Raw genomic sequence first — 14,137 nt, 5'->3', positions numbered from 1 at the left:
CACAGTATTTCTTAATTTTGTGTGGGAGACGAAGAGGAAATTATTCCTCTTACATGAACTTTTGGCAAGAATATTTCCAGTCACAAATTGAGCAATGAAAGGCTATAGACTTCATTTGACATGTGCCAAAAACAAAAGAAGAGAAGTATGTTTTACCTTTCAAAGTCAATAATGCAGCATTGGATAAATTGACTTTTTAATATCCTTTATCACGAAAGTAAAACTAAATGCTTTAAAAAGGCAATTAATTAAATTGTGACATTTAGATAGTTACAGAATTCTATGTTCCTGTAAAGGCTTTTGTTCATGTTAGAAAAATGTTCTGAGCCATTAATTAAGATTTTAGTACCCAGATATTAATTTTGAGAAGGCATTTTAACCTGATTTTTGGTATACTGCATTGAACCAATATTATTTTTATTTCCAAGTTTTAAAGAAATGTGTATGTGTGTCATTCAGAGCCATGATCTATACATAGAGAAAAGTTACACATTACAGAATGCTGAGGTTAGTTCAAGTTTATGTGTTAACAACAGAGGGCTTATTAAGGAAGAGAAATAAAGAAAACTAAGAATAAATGGAAACAAGAGTTTGTATGCAAATCTTGATAAACATACCTTTTCATCATGACTCTCATATACCTAAAAAAAAATGAGAGCTAGACCTTTATTGAAAGGTGTCTGGTATTTAAGGAATATTTATTACCTTTTTAAGAATCTTAACTTGTTTTATAATAACCTATTTAATGAAGCTCAAGTTTCTGTACTGCTTATATACGAACAGGTGATGTTCATTGTGCTGAGAAGCATAGGATCTTCAGAGAGGAGATGCAGAATTAATGTATTTTCCCAAAGGAATGTTATAAGAAAAACACTACAAGCATCCTCTTCATCTGTTACATGCAAGATAAAGCCTTCTAATCTTTATCGTGACAATCTCTTAGTGGCCAAGTTGAATATCTATATTACAAAGCTCTGTGAGAATTGGAAGGCACATTTCTTGTTTTCCTTCCTATTTCCTTTCTTTGTTCTATCATAAAAATTTCTTGGCAATTCCAGTATTCAGCAGACATAAGTTCAACTTGATTTATATTAGATTTTAAACTCTAAGAGAAACAGGTGAATGATTGACAAGTGAGGAAAGGGGTCAGAGATCTAAATTCACTCCCTAAAATTACTATCATATGCATCAATTAGTAGAACTGAGCACCTCCAACAAGTGTCCTTTCTGCCTCAAAGATCTTCACAGTTTTAATCCATTATGTGGCACAGCCTCTGCCTCCCATTCCAGGTACCATATGACATTATTTGATCTAACCTAGATCCAAGTATTTCTGCCACTCACCTGACTCCAGGAGAGAGTCACTAGCCCTACAGTGCCTCCAGTGGCTCCCTGTCTTAAGCGCAATGCCAGCTTAGGCTTATAAAGCTCCAACTCATGCTTTCCCAGGAGGCCCACAGCTCATTCCCATCCCCACACATGTTAATGAGTGCTGATCCTTGTGAACTGTCCAGAGTAACACTGAGAACTTACAACTTGCTGTAGTTCAGTTTTCTTTTTGTCTGTTCTCAGTCTAAAGCCATGCTAGTCCTACGCAAGCCCCACTGTGGGCCTATGCTGGTTCTCGCACTGTCTTGCTGAATATCAGTAACTCCCAACAGAAAAATCACCTACACATTTCAGAGTATTCCTATTTTTTTTTCTGTTCCAGAAAACAAAAACCCTTAAGTTATATGCATGTTGGGGCTGGAGTAGAATATCTTTAGCACTATGCTCAACCTAAAGATATCGGTAAAAGATGTCTAGTCCAATTTATCCCATAAAGAACATTAGGCATGCTTTTCTATGATTTTCTCCCTTTATATTTTCAGACTGTGTTCTTTTCATTTTCTTGGGAGTTATTTTAAAGAAGAAGGGAGGTCAAACTAATTTAGAAGAGGTAGACTGGAGTATTTCCGTGAAGTCCAGAAAATGGAACTATAAATGTGCAAATGTTGCAGTAGGTATAGGGCTACTGTACAATTGAGACAGAGGCCACATTAGGAATAAGACCCACGGGATCTGAGAGTATGCACAGTAATTCATCAGTCCACTAGAAGGAGTCATAGGATGCAATATAAAAATGTACTCATGGATAAGACTTAACACACAAAGGACGTGTCACTCTATCAGAAGCAAAAGAACACAGGCAAAGCATAGCCCGGCTCAGGTGTTTATTTCTTCTTTCTTCCATTAGTCATTTGAGCCACAAACCCCAATGAAACATGAGAGAAAGTCCTGTCTGTACAGTGTGTTTGTATTTTGAAGCCCAGAGTCCTTTCAGGAGCTAGCAACAATGGTACACAGCATTGCAAACCCCATACTTGATTCCAAAAGTCTGCAGCAATTTCCATGTTCCTTCCCATGTGCTGTTGATGTGGTTAATCCTGGGAGGCTGTTCTGGGGAAGATGATAGCATCATTACTCAGTAACTTTCTTGATATTACTCAGACTGAGTCTTGGAGTCTCTCAAAGGATATTAGCATGGATATAATGATAACCAAGAACTTATAGAATAGATCCATTGCAGAAACTCTGCTACTAGAGGTACCTTGTCATCTTCAAGAAAATGTCATATCCTCCATTAGATATGTGTTGGAAATATTTCCATTTGATATGTTTAAAATATGATTAGTTCCTGACCTTGGAGTGTCTGAATCTAGTGGTGAAAATATGCTAATTATATACACATAAAAAATAAATAAGAGAGGTACAGGTTGGATAATCAATAAACATTATTTGTGCCAGTATATTTGTAGATCTGGTTTGGAATTTATTATATTTATATATATATACTTTCAAAGTATGCATAATATTATATATATGTATACTTTCAAACTATTAACTTTAAAAATTCTGACTCTAGTGCATACATACACACAGGTGTATGTAGGTGTTTATTATTTAATTGTATCTTGTATGCTAATAAACATGCAAATATGGAAAGGAGCTATTTCACAGAGCTCCAGCCACTGGCAAAGAAACTAATTAAGTAAGGAATCAACTCCCAAGAGTAGGAAAAATAGTATTAGCAGAAGAAGAGCCCTCCAATTGGTTATCCAGTATCACATGATCAGCCTTCAACAAGCAGCACTATATGGACTGAGAAGGTTGTATTTGTATATTTTTGCTAGGCAAGCAAATGTGCCTTCATGCATGTGTGTGTGTGTGGATGTGTGAGTATATAACAATAACAACTAAAGAACAAGAGGCCACAGTTTTGAGAGGGAGAATGTTGGGGGTAGATTGGAGAAGTTGAATGGAGGAACAAGAAGGGGAAATGATGTAATTTATTTTAATTGAAAATAAAAAACTTATACAAATGTATACACATATATGTACATATATACATATAAATATACATACACACAATCTTATGTTAGAGTACAATATTGGTTAACCCAATATGTTATCTAAAAGGTTAACTCAATGTCAAAATAGTTTTTATTTTATTTCATGGTTAAAGCAATATGGAATGTGAAAATGCCTTCTAAGTCATAGGAGAGGATACTGGTTTGAAGCAGATGTGTCTAGGGGATAGTTACCATTATTTGAGATATATCTGGGGATACATCTAGAGAACCAACATTGCAGTCAGTACTGGGCTGTCAACGTTGAGAAAGGAATTGAGCTGGAGATAACTAATTTGCGGTCATTTTCCTGTGAGGATTCTAGTGTCCTTATAAAGTGCAGGAGTAAGAACTTAAACCAATTCCAAAGTCTCGTGTATAGTATAAACCTATAAAGTAAGGCATGGATAGTCAGAGTTCTTTGAAAAAATATGTACTCATAAGTACACGCTAAAAATGAAATGATTGTGGTTATTATAGAATTATAATATATTTGAGAGACTGTGAATTTCAAAATTCAGACTTAAGTTACAGAATAACATGCAATTTGTAGATCGTAAGGATATTGCAGCATAAAATATAGGAAAAGTTTGTTATTTTATACTTTACAATTTGAAGAATATAATGTATTTTGATCATGTTTTTTGCATTCCCTCTTACATAATTTCCCCTCCCATCAAAAGTCACCTCCCCAAAAGTTCCCCTCTTACTTTCCTATATTTTGCATTTTTGTCGACCACTGAACTTAATAGTGACTTTCTGCAAGAATGGGGTTAGTCACTAGAGTAAGGACAGCATCCTAGTGGCTACACTCCCCTTCCTTCAGCAACCATTGACTGCATGAAGATATTCAGAGGGATGGAGCCTTATGAGACAATATCATCTATAACTGAATGTCGACTGATACAGTCTTGTGCAAGAATTGTGCACATCACAACTTCTGCTGAGTTCATAGGTTTGACAGACATGCCATTTCAAGAAGACAGTTTGCACAAGACTCCTTTCTTTCTTCTGGTTCTTATGTTCTTTGTAAGGGGTGACAGAGACACCCCATTTACAGGTGTGCACTCAATAGTCACTTGCTTTAGGCAGTTTTTGATAACACATAGTTATTGCTGTACAGTTATTTTCAGTTCCAGGTTATAGATACGTGTTTGCTTATTGATTTCTTTTTTTGTTGTTGTCCCTACAACAACATCAGCAAGAAAAGCATATACAAATCTAGCCTGGAGGAACGTGTTTTTTTTTTTTTTTAACATCAGCAATAAGCAGCAGAAGGCTGAAGAAGGAGCTATGTGTTTTCAAAGTCAGCATAGGGGAAGTAGTAAGACTTTATCTCTAAAAATAAAAACTAGCCAGGCAACAGTGGTGCACGCCTTTAATTCCATCACTCAGGAGGCAGAAGCAGGAGGATCTCTGTGAGTTCAAGGCCAGCCTGGTTTACAGAGAAAGTTCCAGGACAGGCATCAAACATACACAGAGAAACCCTGTCTCAGAAAAAAATATTAAAACTGACAAGAGAAAGAAGGAAAACTGAATGAAGAAAAGCAGCAATGGGAAAAATAAATGAGGAAGAAAGAGAAGCTACTCTGACAGAAATGTTTGTTTAATTCATAGTATTTCTCCAAATAATAAAATAGAGCAGAATTAGAACCATTCTACTGAAACATATGTAAGTGATACAAAAATCAATTTTTTTCCTGTCACAAGATGAACCGTAGTATTTCCTGGCTAAAATATGGAACCTGAAACAAAAATAATACATTTGATTGTTTCAAAATTTGAATTTACTCAGGATACCTGTGACAGAAATGGTCTTGTAGTTCACCCACACTATCACTTAATCCAGAAATTAGCGATTGAACAGAGCTCAAGGAATTTGAGGAAGAATCCTAATTTTTAGAATAAACCTATTAGAAATCCGGGGGTGAGATGCCTCATTCAACCTTGATGCAGAGGGTGGAGTTTGGTCCTGCCTCAACTTGATATGCCATGCTTTGTTGACTCCCTTGGGAGGCAAGAGGAGGAGACACATGAGGAGAAAAGAGGTGGGAGGAGGGAATGAGAGGAGATGAGGGGGTGTGATTGGTATGTAAAATGAATTTTAAAATTTAATGAAAGAAAAGACACCAAAAAGAAACCTGGAACATCATAATTATATATATGCTCAGAGCAAGTATTTCATACATCAGTGTGGTAGCCAACCTTAAAATGAGGCATTTGTGCATGATGATACTGGAATGAGGTAGAAAGAGTAGCTCTCAGTGTTGCTGCTAAGGAGAGATACAAAGCACCACGGTGCCAGTGGTTAAGGGAGTCACTAAGTTGTCAAACTGATTATATTGATGGCAGAAGTAACATTACATATGAGACTATATTTATTTTTTCTTTTACCTGTGATGTATATTGGAATACAATCCTCTTTTTTTGTTTTAATAAAAATAATGCATTGACTATTTTGAATAAAAGGTAGCATAAAGAAGGTCTCTTTAATGAATGTTAAGCAGAAAGACTGTGATAAATATAGGTAAAATTAAAAGGAGGAAATTAAATTGAGTACAGCAAATGCAAAATATCAAAGCATATAAATATCACAGTAGATGTATTCAAAGTCAAACAAATGCTCACATACACGCATGCGCGCGCGCGCGCACACACACACACACACATACACAGATGTACATCTTAAAGTAAACTATACTCACTACTTCATGATTAATAAAGAAGTTTTAAATTAAGGAATATCTTGCACTGAATTAAGCCAAAATGCCTATCATTTCCAGTGTATTTGAGTCATCTAACTAAGAAGACATTAGCATGATATCATCATTACATATAAATGAAATCTATTTGTTGTAAACCTACCAATAAACTTAATTAATTTATATGGGTGATAAAGAACTTTTTTCTTCTTTTTTCTATTTTTTATTTAAAATGTATTTTTTTTCCATTTTACATACCAACCACAGTTCCCCCTCCGTCCCTTCCTCCTGTTACCCTCATCTTCCTCTTACCTAAGACCTCATCCACTCCTCAGAAAGCATAAGGCTTCTCATAGGAAGTCAGCAAAGACTGGCATATCAACCAGAACTTATCCCTAGTGCAATACCTGGCTTTTAGGACCCCATTTCCTATGGAGGGAGACCTTGCTCAGCCTGGATACAGGGGAAGGGCTCAGTTGTGTCTCAAATTGATAAAGAACTTTTTGCAGGCATTTACAAAATTTAATTTAATGGCAGATGAAGGACTTTACTGATATTTCTACTCATGCATAAGATTCACATAGCCAATCATTTGACTTTATTAATAATTTAGCAAATAGTTTTCTGTTATCTTTATTTGCTTCAATAACACCTGAGAAACTCTACCATTTTCTGAAATGTGTTAGTTATCAGTGAACTTACAATAATTAATTATCCAAGCTTTATTTTATCTGATTCAATTTAAAAGGTCCTTATCTCTTTCTCACCTTCCTAGTTCAATCTATTTTGCTATATTAGTTAGTACAACTTATTAGGTGTAAAGAACTAAGACAAGGCAATGAAGACCAGGCTGTTGCTGTATTCTAAGTATTCTAAGTATCTATGAGACAAACAGTCAGTTGTATTTAAATACTGAACAAAATAACAGGAAGATTAATTAAGGGTTTACCCTCTAGAAGAGAAGAGTGAACAATCAATATCTTGTTTGTGAAGCAAATTTACTAGAACATGATGTAGAGGGATGGCTCAGAAGTTAAGGATTGCTCTTGTAGAAGACCCAAGTTCAGTTCCCAGTACCTATATCAAGTAATTAAAAACCATCTGTAACTCTAGCTCTAAGGAACCCCGGATCTGACATCCTTTTCTGACCTTCATGAGCACCTACGCATTAGAGCATGCACATACACACATACACACAATTAATAAAGTTTAAAAACTATTGGAAAAGTTCTGAGAACATTAAATTCACATTATTTCATAAGGAACTATGAGATAATAAAGGTATTTACATGTTATCTTTAAACATCTGGATGATGTGTTCAAATAAGTGGTTAGAAACAATAGGATATGGAAGAAAAGGTTTAAACTTCTGTGGAATTTGAATGAAATACAGCATGACTTTGTATTTATTGGTTTTTATATCTGTATAAAGTTCAGTAAAAAGCAACAATTTAACAGGAAATATTGCAGGCACCGGTTTCCACCTACTCCTTCAAGCTTCCCATTACTTCCTTTCTCCCCAAGGTTCAGTCCCCTTCTGTTTGCCCTTCAGAAAAGAGCAGGCCTCCAAAAGATGACAGTCAAAGAGAAAATGACAAAATACAATAAGATAAGGCAATCCAATAGGAGGAAAAGAGTCCCAAAAGAAGGCCGAAAAGTCAGAGAAATACCTATTCCCACTGTTAAGAATCCCACAGAAATTCCACATTAACAGCCATAAAATGTAAAGACCTGGTGTATGTAGGCATGTTTAACATTACATAAATTTTCATAATTTATGTTATAGATGTGACGTGAGCTTTTTTTGTTGTTTTTATAATGAAGAACTTCTTAATTTTGTCTCGGATCTGCTTGGTTTTTACCACATAGACAATAGGGTTCATCACAGGAGGAATTAGGAAGTGCATATTGGCCAGAGTCACATAGACATGTGAGGGAAGCCTCGGGCCAAAACGGTGGAGCATGGACAGACAGATCATGGGTGTGAAGAAGAGAACCACAGCACATAGGTGAGAGATGCAGGTGTTGAGAGCCTTGAGGCGGCCGCTGTGGGAAGCCATCCTCAGCACTGTTCTCAGAATCAACACATAGGAGAGGAGGATGAGGAGAAAGTCAAGTCCCATGGTGGAGAGCACTACAAACAGCCCAAAGATACTGTTGACCCTAGTATTGGAGCAGGAGAGCTTTATGATGTCAGGATGCAAGCAGTAGGAATGAGAAAGTACATTGGAGCAACAAAAGTGCAGCCTCCTCAAGAGGATGGGGAGAGGCAGCTGAACAGTTAGGGTTCGGACAACGATAGCCAATCCTATTCTGGCAATCACAGTGCTTGTGAGAATGGAGTGATAGTGAAGTGGGTGTGAAATGGCCACATACCTGTCAAAGGCCATGGCCAGAATGACAGCTGATTCAAGGTCTTGGAAAGTGTGAATAAAGAACATTTGGGTGAAACAAACAGAGGGTGTCATCTCTCTAGCAGCAAGCAAGAAGATCCTCAACATACTGGGGAAGGTAAAGAGAGAGAGACCCAGATCAGAGGCAGCTAACATGGCCAAGAAAAGATACATAGGAACATGGAGAGTCTGCTCCCGCCAGATAACAATTATGATGATCATGTTGCCCACCATGGTAATGAGAAACATGGCGCAGAATGGTATGGATATCCAGATGTACAGAGCCTCCAGTCCTGGGATGCCAGTAACCAAGAAGGTGAAGACGACAGAGTTGGTGCTGTTGACAGGAAGCATACCTCTCCTGTAGGATCTCTTGTCTTAGAACAGATGCTGAACCCTGTCTCTATAAGTTTTGTCCATTGAGTATGCATTCCCTTGAACCCATCCTCATGAAGTCATGAATTTCCCTTATTGTTTTGTGTAATAAAAGATTTTATGACATTTCCTATTGCTCAAGTTGAAGACTAATTCTTTTGTTGAACAACTTCTCCAGGTGTGATAAATTACTGAAGGAAAAAAATAAAAATGCTTTTAGTTAACTAAAAGTCAAGTCATAACACTGCTACAATGACATTTTAAAATGAAGAACTCAGAACTTATCAATCACTAAATTCCCACTCCATAATCAAAATGCACACTCTAATGAAAGTAGTGCACTATTCTGTGTGGTTTCTACAGTCCTGGTGATAATTAACAAATGATAGATCAGCTGATTAGTTGTTCATAGAATTATAGAACTTTTATGGAATTGGGATTTAAATCAGTATTTTAGGTATAACAGGCAAAATTTTACCAACTAAGCAGGGAACCAAGCACCAAATCTGATAGTTACCATTGTTTTTTTAACCTGTTTATAAGTTTTTTGCTGATTTAAGTGCAAAAACTAAAAAGACAAAAGTTTAAATATTTTTATTCATGTTAATATAGTTATCCTTTCTTTTCCCTCATGAGCTTGCCTCTCTTTTAGGATGTATTCTTGCTTTTAGACCAATTCTTTTTTACTTGGTTTTTTAATGGATTTACAAAATAGTTTATGATAGACTTGGACTTTCTTATTGTCATCTTCCCATCACCAATTTTAAGAAGTGCTGTGACAAGTGTCATATCATTCCTTAATATAAACATGGTTTCTAAAATCACTTATCATGAAAAATAAGACACAAATATTTCTATATAATTCAAAATGTACTTATAATTGAAGATTCTATGTACTCATTCATATAACATATAGCCTAATTTCATAGTGAAATTTTTAGTTTTGCAGTTATCAATGTACATATTTTTCACAGGGACTATTGAATGTGATAATAAGTTCAATTATCACCAGTGTGCCAAAGCAAATTATACTGTGACTGCTTTACAGATGCTGTTCAGTATTGATCATTTACTCTTTATTCAGGACAATAATACATATGTTTTTCAGCCACATGCTTAATTCTAAAATATATTTTGTGCTAATGGCAAAAGTTAAACTTGGTTTCATTAAATTGGTAATTAAGTACCAATGTAAAGTAAATCACTATCACTGTCACTATCTTCGTTAACAACAATGTATTTAATTTAGAAAAAAGTTCTGGACATATTTAATTCTTCTCAAGTTTTTAAAACATATATCTTCTCTCTTCCCATCTTACATCTCTTTCCATGTTTCTAAAGTTAAACACACAATGTACATCTGGTGTTCCTGTCCATAAGCATTGATACAGTGAACAATAAACTCTAGACATCTGATTCTCCTGTCCACCAGCCATCATTGTCCCTGCTGATACTTTTGTTATTATTTTGAGAAGTCTTTATTCTGTGAATGAGAGCATACACTTCCATTTTACCCTCTTAGTTTTCCTACGACTCGTTTAAAGTCCCTTTTGCGTCCAGGTTCTGATGTAGAAAGAGCATTAAGGAAAACCATAGAAACAAGACTCAAATTCTAAATTTCTTTTTTCTGATATTAGTTATGAAATATTTCATGGGCCTGCTGACTGATTTCTCTATTCATTTATACACTTCACAGATCAAAATATCAACCTGCATCAGTTTAGATGACATTCAGAAGTGATTGATGTGATTAAATTTTATTTTAGAAGCTCTCTGGAAAGTAAATGGTCAGAGACGAAATCCAACAATAGCCTCAGAAAATAGGTGGCCACTGCTCTTTTAATGGAGAATGGCGCTGTATCAGGGAACAGAGGCTAGAAATAGCCTCCCAAGTTTGATAAGAATATACCCAGCCAAGTCTCATACTTGCAAGTGGCCCTTATAATTAAGCCTCTCTTGCATCTAAATTCTAACTGATATTTTCTTTTGCTTAGATTTCGTTTTGAGAAGACTTTCTGCATCTGTGCTTGCTGGTATAAAAGCAGTCTTACATTTAGTAAGGAGCTGAGGCCCGTGGTCAGCATTACCATGTGGACAGACCTCCACTTCTCCATTTCAGGAATAGCTGCCTCATTCTATTTGTTGTGCTATCATTACTTAAACATCTCAGATATTTGATATAATCAACTATGGATGGTTTTCCTAAAGACCCCTTCTCCAGGTCCCGATTATTTCTCCTACTTAATTGGATAGTTCTGCACTCATTACTTTATCCATAGTCTCGTTGATCTACATTTCATTTTCAGAGCACACTCAGTTTTCCTCTCACCTGGCATCTGAAAGTGACATGCTCCCCAGGGTTCTGAAAGGACAGCTTTCCCTTCTGTGTTGAAGATCACTAACACTCATGATCTGATTTCAGATGCCTTATTATGTGTTCAGCTCTCCCCTGAGACTTAAAATCTCCCTAGACCCCCTTTTACTTAATGGGAGAGTCAACATTTGCTTTCTTACTCCCCAGAGACGCTACTACAAGAATGGCCCAGGCACCAAGTGGGTCTTTTTTTGCATCATTAAGTGATTGTTGTTACCAAGGTTATATTAGCTCAATTCTGTTAGAAGTCAGTTTACCAATGAATTGTATATTACAGTACAATTCAAATTTTCTATAACACATAAAAGCTCTGGAAAATTTATTTAATTGAAAATTTTCCATTGAAATCTTCATTGTACTTTGTTTCATTTGAACAGTTTCAGTCAAAACAGTATTTTGTTCTCCTAGAAGATTCAGAAGCAATTCACTCCTTTTGCCTCTGTCTCCCTTCTTTAGACCATATACTTTTTACAAACGGCAATGCCAGCGGATCTTTTTTACATAGTATTTTAAGTGTCTCTAAGGATAGTTTCTGTAACTTCCTGTAACTTTATGTGAACCCAGACTAAAGAAAATGCAAACTTTGAAACAACTAATATGACAATATCATATTCCTGGAAGTGGAGAATCTCTCTGAAGTGATATGGACTGGGCAATCTTAAGAAGCATTATTTTCTGGATGAGGCTTCTATGGATGAGGCTTGTCCTCAGTCTAGTCATAGGGGAAGCCAATCTATTGCTTAGATTCTTATCTGGAAGCATCCTTGTGAATTCCTGAGAATTTTCCTAATGCCATATTTCCTGTTAGCCCCATAATAGCTCCTTCAATCAAGACACCTCTTTGTTTGTTCTCTCCCTCTTTCCTTACCCCAACTTGACGTTTCTGGTCCCTCTTTTTTTCCTCCTGCCTCTTCTTCTCTCCTGTTCACCCTGTTATCACCCTCCTTCTCCCCCCCCACACTCCCAGTTTACTCAGGAGATATTGTCTATTTCCACTTCCCAGGAGGATCTATGTGTGTCTTTCTTAGGGTTCTCTTTGATACCTAGTTTCTCTGAGGTTGTGGTCGGTAGGCTGGTTATCCTTTGCTTTATGTCTGATTTTCACTTATGAGTGAATACATACTATATTTGCCTTTTTGAATCTGGATTACTTCACTCAAGATAGTTTTTCTAGTTCCATCCATTTGCCTGAAAATTTGAAGAGCAGATCCAGAGACTCATGGCTAACCACTGGGCTGAGCTCCCAAGGTACAACCAAAGAGAGGGAGAAAAAAAATAATATGAACAAAGGGGTCAAGACCATGATGGGAAAACCCACAGAATCAGCTGACCTGAACTAGTGGGAGCTCACTGATTCAGAACTGATAATTGGGGAACCTGCATAAGACCAGACTAGGTCCCATGAAGGCAGGTGATAATAGTGGGACTTGGGCAGTATTTAGCAGTAGGACCAGGATCTAACCCTAGTACATGAACTGACTTTGTGGAGCCCATTTGCTGTGGACAGATACCTTGCTCAGCATGGGGGAAGGACCTTGGCTCTGCCACAAGAAGATGATGGGACAAATTTAGTTGAGTTCCTAGGGATGAGTGGATAGAGGGTGGGGTGGGGGCAGAAGGAGAAGAGGAGAGAGGGATAACTGGAATTGGTATATTAAATAAGCAAATAAACTAATAGATACAGGAATAAAAATAAATAAATTTTTTTAAAAACATTAATTTTGGGCTGAAGAGATGGCTAAGAGGTTAAAAGCACTGACTGCTCTTTCAGAGATTATGAGTTCAAATACCAACAACCACATGGTGGCTTACACCAATATCCAATATCCAGGAGGATAACTACATGCTTTTGTTTGGATTCACCTTCCTATTTAGCTTCTCTATGATCAAGAATTATAAGCACAATGTCCTTTATTAATGTCTAGAATCCACTAATGAGTGAGTACATACCATATTCATCTTTTTGGGTCTGGGTTACCTCACTCAGGATAGTGTTTTCTATTTCCATCTATTTGCATGCAAAATTCAAGATGTCATTGTTTCTTACCACTGAGTAGTACTCTAATGCGTATATATTCCACACTTTCTTTATCCATTCTTCCATTGAGGGGCATCTAGATTGCTTCCAGGTTCTGGTTATTACAAATAATGCTGCTATGAACATAGTTGAACAAATGTTTTTGTAGTATGATAGGGTATCTCTTGGGTATATTCCCAAGAGTGGTATTGCTGGATCCTGGGGTAGGGTGATCCCGAATTTCCTGAGAAACCGCCACACTGATTTACAAAGTGGCTGCACAAGTTTGTATTCCCACCAACAATGGATGAGTGTTCCCCTTATTCCACATCCTCTCCAGCAAAGGCTATTATTGGTGTTTTTGATTTTAGCCATTCTGACAGGTGTAAGATGGTATCTCAAAGTTGTTTTGATTTGCATTTCCCTGATCACTAGGGAGGTTGAGCATGACCTTAAGTGTCTTTTGGCCATTTGAACTTCTTTAGTTGAGAATTCTTTGTTCAGTTCAGAGCCCCATTTTTTAAATGGGTTAATTAGCATTTTAAAGTCTAGTTTCTTGAGTTCTTTATATATTTTGGAGATCAGACCTTTGTCTGATGCAGGGTTGGTGAAGATCTTCTCCCAATCAATAGGTAGCATTTTTGTCTTACTGACAGTGTCCTTTGCTTTACAGAAGCTTCTCAGTTTCAGGAGGTCCCATTTATTCAATGTTGCCCTTATTGTCTGTGCTACTGGGGTTATACGTAGAAGTGATCTCCTGTGCCCACATGTTGTAGACTACTTCCCACTTTCTCTTCTATCAGGTTCAGTGTGTTCAGATTGATATTGAGGTCTTTAATCCACTTGGACTTGAGTTTTGTGCATGGTGATAGGTATGTATCTATTTT

At 36.6% G+C, this 14,137-nt stretch overlaps 1 protein-coding gene across 1 annotated transcript; it reads right to left on the bottom strand.

The window, feature by feature from the left end:
- Positions 1 to 7,866: 7,866 nt before the first annotated feature.
- LOC125397380 (olfactory receptor 51G2-like) lies at positions 7,867 to 8,838 on the bottom strand. The gene has a single exon (XM_048429767.3). It carries the CDS (start codon positions 8,836 to 8,838, stop codon positions 7,867 to 7,869), a length of 972 nt encoding a protein of 323 aa, XP_048285724.3.
- Between the last annotated feature and the right edge of the window lie 5,299 nt (positions 8,839 to 14,137).

The sequence above is a fragment of the Myodes glareolus genome, chromosome 7 (assembly GCF_982192425.1).
Source record: "Myodes glareolus chromosome 7, mMyoGla1.1, whole genome shotgun sequence".
Taxonomy (NCBI): domain Eukaryota; kingdom Metazoa; phylum Chordata; class Mammalia; order Rodentia; family Cricetidae; genus Myodes; species Myodes glareolus.
Note: the sequence above shows the minus strand (reverse complement) of the source record. Positions and strands in the feature narration are given on the sequence as shown.

Bases quoted from the DNA above. Each gene is read 5' to 3' on its own strand.
- LOC125397380 (XM_048429767.3), bottom strand. From the start codon at position 8,838: ATGCTTCCTGTCAACAGCACCAACTCTGTCGTCTTCACCTTCTTGGTT.